This window comes from Lactuca virosa, chromosome 8 (assembly GCF_052849685.1).
Source record: "Lactuca virosa cultivar CGN04683 chromosome 8, Lactuca_virosa_CGN04683_v6, whole genome shotgun sequence".
Taxonomy (NCBI): Eukaryota; Viridiplantae; Streptophyta; class Magnoliopsida; order Asterales; family Asteraceae; genus Lactuca; species Lactuca virosa.
Genome location: NC_136433.1, coordinates 93,383,287 through 93,401,563, shown reverse-complemented (window position 1 = coordinate 93,401,563; position 18,277 = coordinate 93,383,287). Strand labels below are relative to the sequence as shown.

At 38.9% G+C, this 18,277-nt stretch overlaps 1 protein-coding gene across 1 annotated transcript; it reads left to right on the top strand.

The window, feature by feature from the left end:
• The first annotated feature begins 2,710 nt into the window (after positions 1 to 2,710).
• LOC145129551 (serine/threonine-protein phosphatase BSL1-like) lies at positions 2,711 to 8,374 on the top strand. The gene is made up of 21 exons (XM_079064299.1): positions 2,711 to 3,235; positions 3,333 to 3,393; positions 3,479 to 3,557; positions 3,699 to 3,778; positions 3,874 to 3,968; positions 4,065 to 4,164; positions 4,297 to 4,366; positions 4,487 to 4,588; positions 4,715 to 4,796; positions 4,893 to 5,063; positions 5,142 to 5,307; positions 5,409 to 5,574; positions 5,690 to 5,851; positions 5,936 to 6,174; positions 6,256 to 6,340; positions 6,451 to 6,549; positions 6,641 to 6,840; positions 7,325 to 7,400; positions 7,690 to 7,825; positions 7,921 to 8,087; positions 8,157 to 8,374. Exons 1-21 carry the CDS (start codon positions 3,040 to 3,042, stop codon positions 8,238 to 8,240), a joined length of 2,616 nt encoding a protein of 871 aa, XP_078920425.1. The 5' UTR covers positions 2,711 to 3,039; the 3' UTR covers positions 8,241 to 8,374.
• The last annotated feature ends 9,903 nt before the right edge of the window (positions 8,375 to 18,277 follow it).

The following is an 18,277-nucleotide window of genomic DNA, read 5'->3' as shown; positions in this document are numbered from 1 at the left end:
GTTGTGCAATAGCTTTATGAATTAACTTTGTTCCATGTAACAACCCCTATGGAGGCTCATATGGCTCTTTTAATATTGACCCAGTAAAACCAAAAGCAACAATAAGTTGTTATATGTATCATCGACGTTTAATTCAACAAAGAAATTCGATAAACATTACAATTAAAGTGCATTGACATAACCAGAAACATCAAATTCAGACATTAAAATTTGGTCAATTTCTATAGTATGTTTTCCTTATAAGAATTAAAATATAATTTAAAAATATTATATAAAGTGTAAATTTTAGATTTGTGATGTTTATTTCTGTGAAGAATATGTTGTTTGATTGCTAGGTTACATATTCGTTTTTTTTTTTTTTTTTTTTTGTAATTTCATTTTGACAAGCTTGATCTAAATTTGATAATTGAAGCAGGTAGGATAGATATGTGCTAACGATTTTGAATTTGTATTTCCCTCTAGAAACCAATCGTACCCTCACAAACCGTTCCCTCATATCCCAGTAGATCTTAGCATTTCCCTAAATTCAGCTACAAGAAGTCATGGATGCACTTCTTGAATCAATCCTCTAAAATGAATTTCATTTGTTAGTTGGATGTAGTGACCAAATTGCAAGATTTTTGAAAGTTCATTATTATTTATTAGTGTGAACCTTTGACAAATTATAAACGAATATTATATTTCTGTTCATAGCATATTTTTTTGTGATAATTTCTTTGATCGGAGGATATGTACATGTGATTGGGTGTAACCTGGTAAAATCATATTTTAATTCTTATAAAGAAAACATACTATAGAAATTGACCAAATTTTAATGTCTGAATTTGATGTTTCTGGTTATGGCAATGCACTTTAATTGTAATGTTTATCGAATTTCTTTGTTGAATTAAACGTTGATGATACATATAACAACTTATTGTTGCTTTTGGTTTTACTGGGTCAATATTAAAAGAGCCATATGAGCCTCCATAGGGGTTGGTACATGGAACAAAGTTAATTCATAAAGCTATTGCACAACATGTTTTAATCAAGGAGTCACATCATGTGTGAGAAAACAAAGATCGCATGGATCATTTATGTTAGAAATTATTGTATTAAAAATAAAATTTCTCTAATATTAATATTAAATATTTTTATGTAATAAGTTTGGTTCAAAAACTCTAAAAATGAATCTAACTAAGATTTTTTTATTAAAATTTCATGTAAGACAATGTCACCTATTAATATGATATGTATTTAATGTATGTTCCCCACGCTTACCACATGTCATAATCTAGTTATTAGAAAATGTCAATAAAATAGAGAAAATAACGATGGGTATAATAGTCATTTTATATTCCTTTAACAGACCACAAGACCATCCATATCAACTTTCAAATACTTGACCAAACGTGAAATTTTGTGAAAACTGTAGGCGAGACATGAAACATAATTTGTGGATTTGGGGGGTGTTTGGGAAAACTTTTTAAGGTTAAAAGTCTTTTTTGCAAAAGGACTTTTTGGCTGTGACTTTTTCCAAAAAAAAAAAATCTTTAAAAAGTGTTTGTATTTGTTTTTAGGGTAAAAGTTAACTTTTCAAGTTAAAAAGTCCCAAAAGTCACAAAAAGATAGGATTTTGTGACTTTTGAAATAGTCACTTTTCCTTCTATACAAAAAGTCATTTAAAAAGATCTTTTTTAATACCCAAACTTCTTTTGTATCTTTTTTAACTTTTTGAAAAAGTTAAAAGTTAAATTTGTTTTAAAAGCAATCCCAAACACCCTCTTGGTAAGACCACCATCATCGTCCACCCTCAGCAGACCATGAAACCAACAAAACCTATCTTGCCCAGACATCTCGAGAGGGAAGTCGAACCTAGACCTGCAACCTAAGTGGGTGTCTAATCCCAAATCAAACATAATGTATCTTTGATCTTAGATAGAGAAAGAGAGAAATCGTGAGTTTTTAAGTTCTTGGTAAGTTTTTGCAAAAAATCGTGCTGGGTTTTGAAGCCTTTGATTTCGATATGTTCTAAAGGGATAATAGATCTAAGAGATCCACCGCGATTTTGTGTCTTTGTAACCTAAATCCTTTTCCGGTGTGTCCGCTCGTGGTGAGATGTGAGAGGGAGGAGAATGGATGTAGAGAGTGGAGGGGGCCGATGTCGTGGTGGTTTCATGGGTGATATAGATGTTTCTCCAACGTGTACATTAAAACTAGTAGAGAGGGGGTGTGAGGGTGTAATGTGTGGAGCGAACTGTTAGAAGTTAGAGTTCATTCGTGGATAAATCGGTGGGGATGGGTTCGGCAGATTCTTGGTAGGTATGGAAGAGTTCGTTGGAGATTTAGGAGGGTGGGTTTTGGGTGGTAGGACCCATGTATTTTTTTCATTAATTATGTTTCCAAATTAAAAAATAAAAATGTTATAAATTTTAGTTTAGATTTGGTAAGGATTAAACCCAAAACAAAAAGAAATCATAAGAATAGTCCAAGTTAAAGAAAAAATTGTTAGAGAACGAACACGTAGATTACTCAAATTAAAAGGGATCATTCATGTAATTACTCTAAAAAATCAAACTAAAGGGATCATTCATGTAATTACTCTAAAAAATCAGTTACTAACTGTTCTTTAGAGAAAAGGCGCCTCTTCTATGTTATTATCTTCGCCATTCCCCTGTTTCTGATTCACATCTTGGGGATTTGTTGCTCAATTCGCCCCTCCCTACTAAAATCTAGTACTATTTTCACATATAAATTCAGTTCTACATTCAAATCCTCAATCGCATTGCTCAAATATTCTCTATTATCATCATTTTTTTGTCAATGTTTGCGTGAATAATTGCATTAATTGCTCAATTCGACCTCCCTCATCAACAGTCGATTTAAATTCAGTACGATATTCAAATCCTAAAAACCCACGGCTGACTTCAGTCTCCATCACCGCCGTGGCATGGAAGGTGGTTTTTTCTTTGATCCACTTTTCACAAGCTAGATCATTCGTATGCTCTGTATTTGTTACAAACGATTCATAACAATCGGAGGGTTTTCCTTTTGATTTTGATGGATTCGAAGCCGTGGCTACATCCGGCTCCAACCTATTTCCCATTGGAGACGTATTGGGACACTGATGATGACGCCCCTGGCCCTCGCTGTGGCCACACTCTTACCGCCGTTGCCCAAACCAAATCACACGGACCTCGTCTTATTTTATTCGGTGGCGCTACCGCCATTGAAGGAGGCACCTCCACCGGCATCCGTAATCATCATTCATTTCCTTTCTCAACTTTTATTTTATATACAATTTGTTGTAATATAAGCATAATGATAACTTTTTGTTCATTTATTAACTTCAGGATTAGCCGGAGTGACAAACTCTGTTCATTCGTATGATGTCCTTACTAAAAAATGGACGAGGTTACTTCACTTCTATGCTGTTCTTGCGTTTAAATTCCTTATATTGCTTAGAAATCAAATGTTGATTTGCTAAAACGTTTCTCAGAATGCGGCCAGTTGGGGAAGCCCCTTCACCCAGGGCTGCTCATGCAGCTGCTGCTGTTGGAACCATGGTTGTATTTCAGGTGATTAAGTAGTACATTTACAAGCCAAAAACAGAAGTATGAGAATGCATGGTTGTATTACCTGAAAAACACATCAAAACATCCAATTTGTTTTTGAATTCGTGGTTCTAATTTATGATAAAGTTGATATTGCATTAATAGGGTGGCATAGGTCCTGCTGGGCATTCAACCGATGATCTCTATGTGCTCGATTTGACTAGTGACAAATACAAATGGCACCGGTAGGCTTCTTTTATAAAAGTTTAGACTGATAATCTTCTCTTTCAATGTATTTTCCCTTTAGATTTAGATTTGGTTTTCTTGCTTTTGAGTACAGAGTTGTTGTGCAAGGGCAGGGTCCGGGCCCACGTTATGGCCATGTTATGGACTTGGTTGCCCAACGATACCTTGTTACTGTTAGTGGCAACGATGGTGAGTACAATAATCAATTCACATTTGTAGCAAGTAACAAAAATACCATATCTTTTTAATTGCTCATAAACATATAATATCATCTGTTTTCCCCAGGAAAGAAAGTGCTTTCAGATACTTGGGCTCTGGATACTGCTCAAAAACCATATGTGTGGCTGAGGTTAAATACAGAAGGTGATAAGCCTTCTGCTAGAATGTAAGTATGTATTTCAAAACTCAATTTTTTCTTTTTTCTTATCTGTAAGATTTTAGCTAGTTAGAGGACCAAAATCGCACATCAGGATACTGGAGGGACCAGTTAGTAATTATTCATGAATACTCTCTGCAGGTATGCAACAGCTAGTGCCCGCTCAGATGGTATGTTTCTGCTTTGTGGTGGAAGAGACACATCAGGCACGGTATGGCATATTGTTTCAGTATCCCCTCAGCCTTAAGAATAATATTAAAGTACAACTTTCTTCTCAATAGAAGTAAACTTTAAATGGAAAATTTTATATTGTATATATATGCATCTACAGCCTTTGTCAGATGCTTATGGACTGATGATGCATAAAAATGGAGAATGGGAATGGACACTTGCACCTGGGGTTTCACCATCATCAAGGTACCAGCATGCTGCGGTAAGTCATAGCTATCTTCAAGTACTCTGTGTGTGTGTGTATGTGTAGAAAAATATAAAATTGTCCCGAATTTCCTTTTGTGTTAATACTATGCATAGTATTAACTTATTTGCTTATTGTGATCAGGTATTTGTTGGTGCTAGATTGCATGTGACAGGAGGAGCTCTTAGGGGAGGAAAAATGGTAGATGGTGAAGCAGCCCTTTCAGGTTAATGTCGGTTTTAACTTTGTAAAAATATATATAGAGAGAGAGTTTTTGCACTTCTAGTAAAAAGGTAAAAGTGTAAAACTGTACATTTTACAGTATTGGACACTGCTGCTGGAGTTTGGTTGGATAGAAATGGATTGGTGACTTCTTCACACAGCAACAACAATGGGCAAATGGAAGATGAGTCTTTGGAGCTCATGCGTCGCTGTAGGCATGCCACGTCATCGATCGGTTCTCGTTTGTATGTGTATGGTGGTCTTAGGGGAGGTAACAGTAACAGTAAAAGTTCCCTGTTTATTTGATGTGTTGTCAGATTATAATAATTACTTGTAACATTTGCTGCAGATCTATTGTTAGGTGATTTTCTGATAGCAGAGAATTCGCCTTTTCATTCTGATGCAAATAATCCTGGATTAACATCTGAAAGGTGTTCAAATATGGCAAGTCCCAGGACGAATTTGTGCCCTTTTGATCCTATATCTCAAGATGATGGACATGAAAGTCCCTTAAGGTTATCCTTAATTGTTTTGGTCCATTTAATTTTAGTGTGTGTAGAAAATATATATGCTTAATTACCCTAATCGAAAATCACTGACATGTTTGTGTGTGCAGTGTGGATAAAGAAGCTAGTCAGAGGGTGGCTGAAGCTGATGCTGTTCATTCCACGTGGCAAGCTGCACAAACACATATTGCAACTTCAATGATGACAAATCACGCTACGGGGATTAATACAGAAGGTGGTGATAAACCAGGAGATGTGCATCTTCACCCTAGAGCTGTAAGTGTTGTCTTCGTTCGTTAATTAATTAAGACCTCTGAATATATTAAAGCTTTAATTATTTGATATATATACATACACTATTAAATATTAATTATATATTTATTACGTACAGGTTGTGATTGCTAGAGAGGCAATAGGAAACCTAGGTGGATTGGTGCGACAGCTGTCACTGGATCATTTTGAGAATGAAAGCAGACGGATGATGCCTGACATGTCACATCCTGGCGCCAAACGGTTCATGAGGCAAAAGTCACCTCAAGGCTTGCACAAGAAGGTTTAATTAAATTTTGTTTTTGAATTAATAATTAATATGTATAGATTAATAAAATAATGTGTGTGTTTTATTATATATATTCAGGTGATTTCTAGTTTGCTTACGCCTAGAAACTGGAAACCACCTATTGAAAGGACGTTTTTCCTGGATGCTTATGAAGTGGGAGAGCTTTGTTACGCTGCTGAACAAATCTTAATTCAGGAGCCGACTGTTCTTCAGTTGAAAGCTCCGGTTAAAGTGTTTGGTGATTTACATGGACAGTTTGGTGATTTGATGCGATTATTTGATGAATATGGTTTCCCCTCAACTGGTGGAGATATAACGTACGTAAGAGACAATCTCATCTAGATCTTAATTAAATAAACTAACATGTCTAAGTAGTGAGTAGGTTTGGTTTGTTTCAGATATATCGACTATTTATTCCTCGGAGATTATGTTGATAGAGGACAGCATAGCTTGGAGACAATCACTTTGCTCCTTGCTCTAAAGGCAGGCAAATTTCTACTTCTACTTGTACCTTATAATAATATTTCAATTACACATTACACTTGTGTATTAATTCTTTATCATCATGTATACTGCTTGCTTACTGTTTGTAGATTCAGTATCCTGAAAACGTTCACTTGATACGTGGGAATCATGAGGCAGCTGATATAAATGCGCTATTTGGTTTTCGACTTGAATGCATAGAGAGAATGGTACGTACGTATGTGAGTGATTAGGTGGGGTTAATTTGGAAGATTAGGTTTTTAATTTGGGATGATATGTGATTATGATTATGATATGAAGGGGGAGAACGATGGGATATGGGCGTGGCAGCGGTTTAATCATTTGTTCAATATTCTTCCACTAGCGGCGCTGATTGAGGACAAGATAATCTGTATGCATGGTGGGATTGGAAGGTCGATTCATTTGGTTGAACAGATTGAGAAAATAGAGAGGCCCATAACCATGGATGCTGGATCTGTTGTCCTCATGGATCTGCTATGGTATGGTAACATTCAAAATTTCACAAAAATTAAGTTTTAAACAATTCTTAAATGTCCAAAGCGTCAAAGATAAACTTTTTAACAAATACACTAGTTTATAACTCGTGGGAACCACGTGTTATAAAATTAATTTAACTTTTATGTAAAAAATTAAAATTATTAATCAATTATTTTAAATAAATTATTAACTAAGAGATATATCAAAATTTTAAAGTTGTTATAATTTCGAATTTAACATATAATTAGAAAAAGTAAATTTGAATTTTGTAGTGTTGCCTAATAGATCTCCTTTGACATGTGGCTTAATATTAATGAGGAGTTGTATTTGAGTGACACATGTCAAAATGAGATTAATACTATTCTTTTATTAATATATATATATATATATATATATATATATATATATATATATATTCTTAAAGTTTTTATATATGCTCCCATTATTCCTTCCTTCCATCCATCTTTTTTTTTTTCATTAATTTAGGTCTGATCCGACGGAAAACGATAGTGTTGAAGGTTTGAGACCAAATGCAAGGGGACCGGGTCTTGTTACGTTTGGGGTATGATACGCCTACGTGTTCAATGGCTTAATTAATCTTCATATTCTACGTTAATTGCTTAATGTACGCATGACTCGGTCTGTATTATTATTAAGCATCATCATATTGGGATTCCATATGATTTATAGTAAAACATGCATGCATATTGAAGTGTAACAAGTTTTTTTTTTTTTGAAATGGCAAATAATTATATATTTTTCTATTCTCCTTGGGATTGAACCCAATACCTCCTAGTTAGTTGTTAGTTTAAAGCTTCATGTTAACCAACTTGTAACTAGTTGCATTGCAGCCTGATAGGGTTGCAGAGTTTTGTAAAAGAAACAAACTTCAGCTGATTATAAGAGCCCACGAATGCGTGATGGACGGTTTTGAGAGGTTTGCTCACGGACAGTTGATTACCCTTTTCTCCGCAACAAACTATTGTGGTAGGGGAGGCTCTTCAATTCCACCATTTTTATTTTTAAAAAAAAAAAAATCATCAAATTGGCAAAATTACATGTGTGTTGATAATTGGATTCAGGGACCGCTAATAATGCTGGAGCAATATTGGTGATTGGGAGAGGATTGGTGGTTGTTCCTAAACTTATTCATCCTTTACCACCACTCACACACACACAAACACTGACACTTGAACCAGAATCAAATCCACAACATCTCCCACCCCCGGAGGAAAACAACTGGATGCAGGTAATTAACTAAATAATCTTTTATTTATTCTATTTTTTTGCATAAATTTTGTTTTTCTTGTGTTTGTAGGAGCTTAATAATCAAAGACCACCAACTCCTACTCGGGGTCGCCCTCAGCCTGATCAAGACAGGACCTCACTTGCATATATCTGATCCACCAAAAAACCAACACATTCCAACCAAGCTCATTTACTGCTTATAATCATTACAAACTTGTTGCAAAGTTTTGTTGATTAATTTAATTGCAACAAATAATTTCTAACTTCTTTTTACATTATTTTATAAATGAATTATGTATGCAATAAGTACTAGTTATCACCACTTCATTACAGATGGCAAACCTATTCTGTCGTAAATATTGGTTCCTATACATATGGGATATCATTGTTTCAATTTACTTTTTCATTGCATTCACAATTTCACATCACAACTAGCTTTAACTAAAACAAGGACTATATTAATGGGTGGTGGTATTATTATTTGACAATAAGTAGCTAATGTCCACTTGTTTCACTTTTCATTAAATTTCTCTAACCCCTATTTTACTCACCTTAACGTTAAAATTGACTGATATTTGAGGAAATGGAAAGAAAAGTAGGAGGGATCCGGATAATCATTAAGGTGGTGTTTGTTTTTTGCCAAAAAATCTTTTTGACCTCTTATGTCTACGGGAGGAAAGACATTTGAGAAAAAGACTATTTTTCGGAAGACAAAAGACATAATAATGTCTTTCTGACATCTTTTTCCGGAAGACAAAAAAAATAGCTTCCAAGTTTGGAAGACATTTTCTAAATTCTAATCCTAATGTGATATTTCTTTTTCCATCATCGCCGCCGCCACCACCACCACCACCGACACTGTCACCACTACTACCGTCACCTCTGCCACCCACCCCCACTCCTATCTCCTCCACCACCATCAGCACCAACACCAACCAAGCATTTTTTTATAGATTTTAAAAAACAAACAATTTTTTTATGAAGACAAAAGACATGAAAAAAAGACTTTTGGTCCACATCTTATTCCGTAGACATGGAAAAAGACAAAAGACATTTTATCACTTCCAAAACAAACATGTTACGGTAAAGGAATTCTTACTGTAATGGAAGAAAGAAAGAGTTGAGACATAAGAGATAATAAGGGATGAGAGAGAAAGTATTTCTGTTATTACTCAAAAACTGCTTCACCTATTACATCTTAATGTTATTACATCTGCAGTTTTAGAAAAATTGGTGCAAAATGAAAGTCTATATCTACAGTTTCAGAAAAATTGGTGCAAAATGAAAGTCCATTGCACCTATTACAACTTCTAACAAAACAAGATGAGGATAAAGAAGTTATGTATGACATCAGAAATGAAGATGCTACCTGAAATGCAACAGTTTGTGAATCAATATAAAGACATTTTCAAAGAGCCAAAAGGCTTATCACCTTAAGGGGAGCATTTGATCATAAAATCCCATTGGAAGAAGGCATTGGACTTGTGAGTATTCGACCATACAGGTACCCACTTAAACAAAAAGATGTAATTGAGATGTTAGTCCAAGAAATGTTAGATAATGGAATTATTCAGAATAGTTCCAGCCCATTTGCTTAACCAGTTGTTTTAGTGGGAAAGAAAGATGGTTCATGGTGCTCATGTGTGGAATATAGAGAATTGAATAGAAAAGCAATCAAAGATAAGTTCCCTATTCCGGTTATAATGAACTCATTGATGAATTGGCTGGGGCAACAGTGTTCAGTAAACTTGATTCTAAGATCATGGTATCACCAACTAAGAGTTCATTCTAATGACATATAAAACCGCGTTCAAAACTCATACCAATCATTATGAGTTTTTAGGTATGCCCTTTGGGCTAACTAATGCTCTTACTTCCTTTCGGTATTGGATGAACAACGTTTTCAAATCTTTATTAAGGAAATGTGTATTGGTCTTTTTCGATGATATATTGGTGTACAACAAATCCATTGATGAACATTGGCAACAACTAAAAATGGTTTTCGATCTAATGAGAAAAAAAAAATCAAATGTATGCCAAAGGTTCTAAATGTGAGTTTGAAATAGAAAAGGTGGAGTATTTGGGGAATTTTATTTCAGGAAAAGGTGTTGAAACATATCCAAAGAAGATAAAAGTTGTGTCAAATTGGGCGATACCTTCAAATGTGAAAGAGTTGAGAAGTTTTCTGGGACTTCTGGATATTACAGAAAATTTGTTCGGAATTATGTTGTCATTTCTCGACCTCTTACTAATCTTTTAAGAAAAGAGTCTTTTAAATGGATTGATGAATCACAAATAGCTTTTGACAAGCTTAAAATGACCCTCATTTCTGCACCTATATTGGATGTTCCTAATTTCTCTCAAACTTTTATAGTTGAAACAGATGCATCTAACGATAGAGTTGGAGTTGTACTGACACAATTAGATCATCCTTTGGCATATATCAGCAGATCATTAGGACCTAAATGGCAGAAACTTTCAGTTTATGAGAAAGAATTGTTAGCATGTCACACCCCGGAACCGGAATGGCGGAATTGTTCCGAGGTGGAGGACGTCATGTTTAGCATGACAACCAATGAATAATAGGAATCATAGCAGCACAACCAATACAGTGGATACATATATAAGTAAAGTGTTTACATCAGTTTGAAACTTGTTTTAAATACATCAAAAGTATGTAAAATATAAAAACATGACTCTTATTGCTCCGGCTCCTCTAAATCCAAGAAGTACCTGTCTACTGATTTCCTGAGAATACAAGCAGTTTGAAAGAATATCAGCATAAAGCTGGTGAGTTCATAAGCATTTAGTTTTGGTGGAAAAATGTTCTTTGAATCCTTTTGAAAAGTGTTCCTCAAGAAAATCCTATATTTTCTTATAAAAAGCGTGTTTGAAAACTCATTCCTTCCATGACTTCCAGATTCATACAAGGTATGTACAATCCAAGGAGTCGTGGAATGAATATGGACATCCGTTAGTTACATGTTAAACAATCCGTTTATGAAAAGCCGAGTTATCCCGGGAAAATCCTATATTTTCCTTAAAAGTTGATCATTGATTATCCGATTCAAACTGAGGTGTACAAGTATCTACCATACTTATATCGATAAACGTAGTTTTCTTTTAAAAACCCTGGTTACTCCCAGTGAGGTATATTAGCCCTTTTACATAAATAAAACTAATAGAAGAAAACGTGATGAACTACATCCTGAAGGTACTGTTAATACCCTCCAGTAATCAAATCGGTTATTACTTTGAGGTTAGTTCACTTGATTCATGATTACAAAACTAAATCTCTGCTATCTACATTGTGAGTTTCATGACCATAACTGACTGGATATGGTCCGTAACAGGGCCGGTATCCTTTATGACTTTGTCACCCGTAGACCTGTCGGTCCGACTGTAGCTAGCAGCAAGGTGCAGGATTGTCAGTCCCGTATAGATCTATACACAACAGTAATGCTCTCCCTACAAGAGATTCTGATCACAAGTGCTAGTCCTACACTCTGATTCTGTGGGAGTGTTACCAAGGACGTGTCTCCAACTTAGACTAACAAATTTACAAGTAATAATACTGAAAATCCTTTTTATGATTTGCATGAATCCTTTATAAAATAATACATTTTACTACATGATTCACAAGTTCGTCACCCTAGTTGTGAAAACTGTTTCTACGAGTTGATTTCTTAATCGTTTGGTAAAATCTGTTTTCCATGTTCAAAACATACTGAAAATATAATTATCTTAAACAAAATAATATATTTTGAGTACAAGTTTCCTTGTACTTTTGCTTGTATTCCCCCCCTGAAAACATGAAAACTCGGAAAAACGTAGGGGTATGAACTCACCTCGGGTAAGTGGTTTGATTGAAGGATCGATACGGAAAGCTGGATGTTCAAGTGAAGCCTTAAACACGATTTGATCCTAATTAACACGTAATGACACATAAAGGAGTCAAATGAAGGTATTTCACCACTAGATGTGATGGAGAACCACTCTAGGGACTTGGAACTACTTGCACTAAGTGTTAGGACCTTAAAGGATTGCATGAGGGGAGTGTATGGCCACCTTGAGTGTGTGTGCGGCCATGGGTGTGCGGCCCAAGGGGTGTGCGGCCTTACACTCATGATGGAGGGTGCCTTTGAGGTGTTTTCAAGGTCCATACTTGCATCCATGAAGTGTTCTAGGTCTATACTCAATTGTAGTGCAAGTTAAGGGTCCTAGAAGTGGGTTTGCGGCCCTAAGATGAGTGTGTGGTCGCACACAGGAGTGTGCTGCCGCATACAAGGAGTGTGCTACCGCACAAGGGTGTGTGCGGCCGTACACAGGTGTGTGCGGTCATACACCCTACATGATAATGTCCAAAATGCCAATTCTAAGGTGTAGCAAGGCTAGGTTCATCTCCAACTCGAATATGGAAGTCAAACTCTCACTTTGGAGGGTATTTTAAGAGTGTGCGGCCACCTTATGGGGGTGTGCGGCCGCACTCACTTCCAAACACGATGAACATGACGAATATTGCACACTTAAGGCTTAGATAGAGTGGTCTTTCATGGTTTGCAAGCTAGGGGATGAATTACTCACGTTTTTGAAGCTTTGGAGGGTTTGTGGTTGAAGAATCTTGAGAGAAATGGTGTTGTGTGCTGCCAAGGTGTTAAAGGAATGAAAAGAAAGGGGGCTACCCTTTATATAGGGGTAAGTATGCTGCCTAAAATTGAGTGTGCGGCCAAGAGGTGAGTGTGCGGCCGCACACCCATGTGTACGGCCATACACTCCCCCTAAGGGTGTGTATGGCCCGGTTTTGTCACCCTACGGCTTGCTGACTCTTTCCTAACCTCAACCTTGGCTATACTTGAGCTTAGAACGCTTAAATGAACCCTTAAACAGTACAAGAAGTCAACAGAACAAGTTTAACATTGATTGAATTGGCTAAGTGTACAAGATAAAAGTTTCGGGTTGTCACATCATCCCCCCGTTAGAGGGAATTTCGTCCCGAAATTCAAGAATAGAGTACAATCATGAACTTGGAAAGAGATGAGGGTACTTCTGCTTCATCGAATCCTCGGGCTCCCAAGTGAATTCAGGACCCCGCTTGGCATTCCAGCGGACCTTCACTATCGGGATGCGACTTTGCTTGGTACGTTTGACTTCTCGGTCCATGATTTCAACAGGTTCTTCCACAAAACGTAGACTTTCGTCCAGATCGATCTCGTCGAGAGGAATCACAAGTGTCTCGTCGGACAGACACTTCTTTAGGTTCGACACGTGGCAGACAGGATGGACGTTGTTGAGTTCTCGGGGCAACTGGAGTTTGTATGCTACGGGACCGGTCCTAGCAAGGATCTCGAATGGTCCAATGTACCTTGGGTTTCGCTTTCCACGTTTTCTGAAACGTATCATGCCTTTCCATGGTGAGACCCTCAAAAGGACACGGTCACCAACCTAGAATTCCAAGGGTTTTCGTCTCTCATCGGCGTAGCTCTTTTGTCTATCTCGTGAGGCTTTCAGTCGTTCTCGGATTTGTACGATCTTTTCAGTCGTCTCTCGAATGATCTCAGGACCAGTGAGAGTGTTGTCAGGGACTTGACCCTTGGCTAGCTGCGTGTCACCCACCTCCGCCCAACATAGAGGGGATCTGCACTTACGGCCATAGAGGGCTTCGAACGGCGCAGCCTTGATGCTGGTATGGTAGCTGTTGTTGTAGGAAAAATCGACCAAAGGAAGATGAGTGTCCCATGACGTGCCGAAGTCGATGACACAGGCTCTCAACATATCTTCTGGTGTCTGAATTGTTCTCTCACTCTGTCCATCTGTCTGCGGATGATAAGCCGTGCTCATATCTAATTTAGTTCCAAGAGCCTTCTGTAGCGATTGCCAAAATCTCGAGGTGAACCTGCTGTTTCGATCGGAGATAATGGATACAGGTACTCCATGAAGGCGAACTATTTCTCGAATGTAGATCCGCGTGAGTCTTTCCATCTTGAAGTTTTCTTTGATTGGCAAGAAGTGGGCGGATTTAGTCAACCGATCGACAATTACCCAGATGGCGTTGTGCCCACTCGGAGATCTAGGTAACTTGGTGATAAAATCCATGGTGATCATTTCCTACTTCCACTCAGGTAATTCCGGCTGCTGAAGTAAACCTGAGGGCTTTTGATATTCTACTTTTACCTTGGCACAAGTCAAGCACTTGCCCACGAAGGTAGCAATTTCTGCTTTCATGTTCGGCCACCAATAGAGTTGTTTGAGATCCAGATACATTTTATCTGAACCTGGGTGAACGGAGTATCTTGTCTTGTGAGCTTCGTTCATGACAACTTCTCTGTAACCACCATACTTCGGGGTCCAGATACGGTCCATGAAATAGTAAACTCCGTCTCCCTTGACCTCTAAGTTCTTTTCCATTCCTCGCAAGGCCTCATCCGACATGTTCTCTGGTTTTAAGGCTTCCAGCTGAGCCTCTCGGATTTGTGTGGATAATCGGGAATGGATGGTCATAGTCAATGCCTTCACTCTACGACCTGAATACTCCTTGCAGCTGAGGGCATCTGCTACCACATTGGCCTTGCCGAGATGGTAGCGTATTTCGCACTCGTAATCACTAAGTAGCTCTACCCATCGCCGTTGTCTCATGTTTAACTCTTTCTGATCAAAGATATGATGTAGGCTTTTATGGTCGGTGAATACATTGCACTTGGTTCCATAGAGATAATGTCTCCAGATCTTTAACGCGAAGACCACTACTCCCAACTCTAAATCGTGAGTTGTGTAATTGACTTCGTGTGTTTTCAACTGCCTCGAGGCATAGGCGATAACCTTTCCCCGCTGCATGAGCACACAGCCTAGGCCCTGATTGGATGCATCACAGTAGACAACGAAGTCTTCCGTCCCTTCGGGCAGGGACAAGATAGGTGCGATGAATAGGGCCTGCTTTAATGTTTCAAACGCAGTTCCTTGCTTTTCTCCCCAACTAAAGGTTACACCTTTCTGTGTCAAGGTGGTTAAAGGCTTAGCGATTTTGGAAAAGTTTTGGATAAACCTGCGATAATAGCCAGCGAGACCCAAGAATTAGCGGATTTCCGTGGGTGTCTTTGGTGCTGACCAATTCTCAATCGCTTTGATTTTGGAAGGGTCCACGTGTATGCCTTCCTCTCTAACCACGTGACCAAGGAAAGTTACCTTCCTGATCCAAAACTCACACTTTGAGAATTTTGCATATAGTTTCTCCGCCCTTAGTGTTTCTAGCACTAGTATCAAGTGCTGTTTATGATCCTCCTCGCTCCGCGAATAGACAAGTATGTCGTCAATGAACACGATCACGAACTGGTCTAAGAAAGGGCGGCACACCCGATTCATCAGATCCATGAATACCGCCGGTGCGTTGGTTAGACCAAAGGGCATTACTACAAACTCGTAGTGTCCGTAGCAAGTTCGGAATGCTGTCTTGGGCACATCATTATCGTGAACCCGCAACTGATGATACCCTGATCTTAGATCTATCTTCGAAAAGTAACTGGCTCCCTGAAGTTGATCGAAGAGGTCATCGATTCTAGGTAGGGGATAACGGTTTTTGACGGTTAGCTTGTTCAGTTCTCGGTAGTCAATGCACATCCGGAAAGATCCATCTTTCTTCTTTACGAATAAGATCGGAGCTCCCCAAGGTGAGGAACTCGGCCTTATGAATCCTTTGCTGATCAGCTCATTGAGCTGGCTGGATAACTCTTGCATTTCCGATGGCGCTAAACGATAGGGAGATTTAGCTACAGGAGTAGCTCCGGGGATTAAGTCGATACGAAATTCGACTTGACGCTCGGGAGGAATTCCTGGAAGGCCTTCTGGGAAGACATCAGGAAAGTTTCAGACTTCGGGGACGCTCTCGAGGTCTTTAACTTTTTGCGTCTCATCAACCACATGAGCTAAGAATGCATGGCATTCCTTTCGCAGGTATTTCTGGGCTTTGATGCATGAAATGATACGAAAGTTCGAACTGGGTTTATCACCGTAAACCATGAGAGCTTCACCAGAGGGAAGATTGAGACGGATAGCTTTCTCGTAACAAAGGATATCTGTAACGACGTAAATTTTCAAAACAATTTTTTTCATTTTTCAAACACAATAAAACTCATATAATATTCTCAAAATCTCATGTGTATCCAATGTCATCTCCGTAAAACATATCCCAGAATCTCAAATACAAAATTCTCTGTCAGTGTGTACAAGTCATGTCGGCGCCTTCTCGCGATTCTAATAAGAACCTGAAACACATAACACATAACACGGTAAGCACGAAACTTAGTGAGTTCCCCAAAATACCACATACAACTCATAAGCCACTCGAGGCTATAACTCGGTATGACCCTCCGGTCAATGTGTCTCAGCGGGACCCTCCAGTCCCGTAGCTCGTTGGACCTTCCAGTCCGGTCTAGCTCGTTGGACCCTCTGGTCCGGTCTAAATCGTTGGATCCTCTGATCCGGTCTAAATCGTTGGATCCTCTGATCCGGTCTAAATCGTAGGACCCTCCGGTCCGGTCTATATAACACATAGCATACATATATCACAATGCACATAAACTCAACATACACATAACACATAAGACCCTCCGGTCTGCACATAGTTACCACTCTAGATAATGTATAGTGAGAAGACTCACCTCGGGTAATCTCGGAAAGTCTCGAACTCGAATCACTGATCTAGCCTCCGCCTAATCACATAAAGTAATTATCTCTAACTAATACGGCTCCCAAATGCTAGACTAGTCCCTCCCTATATTCTCTCAGAAGGGGAAAAGACCATTTTACCCCTCCAATGGTCCAATGTCCAACTGTTGACCAAACCCTAAAAGTCAACCCCAGTCAACGGTCCAACTTTGACCAGACTCGTCAAGTGTACTCGGGTAACTCGGCGAGTCCATGCGTGTCCTCTGAATCCTCCTAAGGCCTCACTCGACTCGTCGAGTTAACCTTTCTCTCGACGGGTTACCACTGATCCGGAATCGTGGTGCAACACAATCCGACTCGTCGAGTCCTCTCATGGACTCGGCGAGTTTCTTCCATGAAAATGCTCAAACGACCTTCTGAGGTCAGATCTGTTTCTCTAACTTATAGATCTGACCTTCTAACACCCAAAAGTCACGTAAAGGTCTGAACTTTACGTTCATGCATCGCACATATGGCTCCATTTGATGAAATAGCTCTAAAAATGGAGTCCTAAGCTCAATATCCTCATGTAACAGCATAAAGCTTGGTTGTTGGGACACTCTGGACCTCTCAAGGTCCAGATCTAAAGTCTATTCCTCAATGGGACTTCACATGCTCCATATTCCAACTAAAGAAAGGGTAAAGAAACCCTAGATTCAAGAGATCTACTAACCATACGAAAACAGGTAGAGATTTATACCTTAGACATCAGCTTTGAATGGAATAGAAGTAGATCTGAGCCCCTCCAACAATTTAGCTTGAACACTCTCCTTCTTCCTTGCAAGAATGCACCCAAAATGATGAAGATTAGCTCCCTCTTTCTCTCTATGCTCTCTGGATCAATTAGGGTCTCTCAAGGGAAGTGTAGCCGCAGATGAAGGCCATAAGGGCCTTTAAATAGGGCACAATCCCAAAGATTTAGGGTTTCCTTCACCAGCGCTGACTCGGCGAGTCATCTCTCCGACTCATCGAGTCCATTCATTAACCACGTCACCAAGTCGCGATCCTACTCGACGAGTTAAGGCACCAACTCGTCGAGTCCCTCCAAAATCCTTGAATTAAATACTCAAAACAATATACCTGGTAAACCGGATGTTACACTTCTCCCCCACTTGAATTAGATTTCGCCCTCGAAATCGCTCCTCAACAACATATAGATCTGATCCAATAACCGAACAACACCATCGAAAGGATCTTATACCACACAGCTATCTTCCTCTCTGGGCACTTGAATCCAAACAGGAACTCCTCCCTGGAAAGGACAGACCCATCTGCCACTACGCTACCCCTCCTGACTCTCAAGAACCTGGAACTCTAGTAGCCTGAGGCACAGCCAGACCGCTCTCTCCAGATGTCACCACGTTATTGGCTCCTCGAATAACAAACCCCGATACCTCACTGCCTCTCCGCTTCTCTAGTGGGGACCGATAAAAACAAGTCCATGCCCAAAACTGGCTACCGATCACTCGTCCCAGACATGATAAACAATCCATA

What these genes read in the sequence shown, in the direction of transcription:
- LOC145129551 (XM_079064299.1), top strand. Translation starts at nt 3,040, where the DNA reads ATGGATTCGAAGCCGTGGCTACATCCGGCTCCAACCTATTTCCCATTG. An exon ending in AGGCACCTCCACCGGCATCC is followed by an intron (nt 3,236 to 3,332) that starts GTAATCATCATT and finishes TATTAACTTCAG; the next exon opens with GATTAGCCGGAGTGACAAAC. An exon ending in GAACCATGGTTGTATTTCAG is followed by an intron (nt 3,558 to 3,698) that starts GTGATTAAGTAG and finishes TTGCATTAATAG; the next exon opens with GGTGGCATAGGTCCTGCTGG.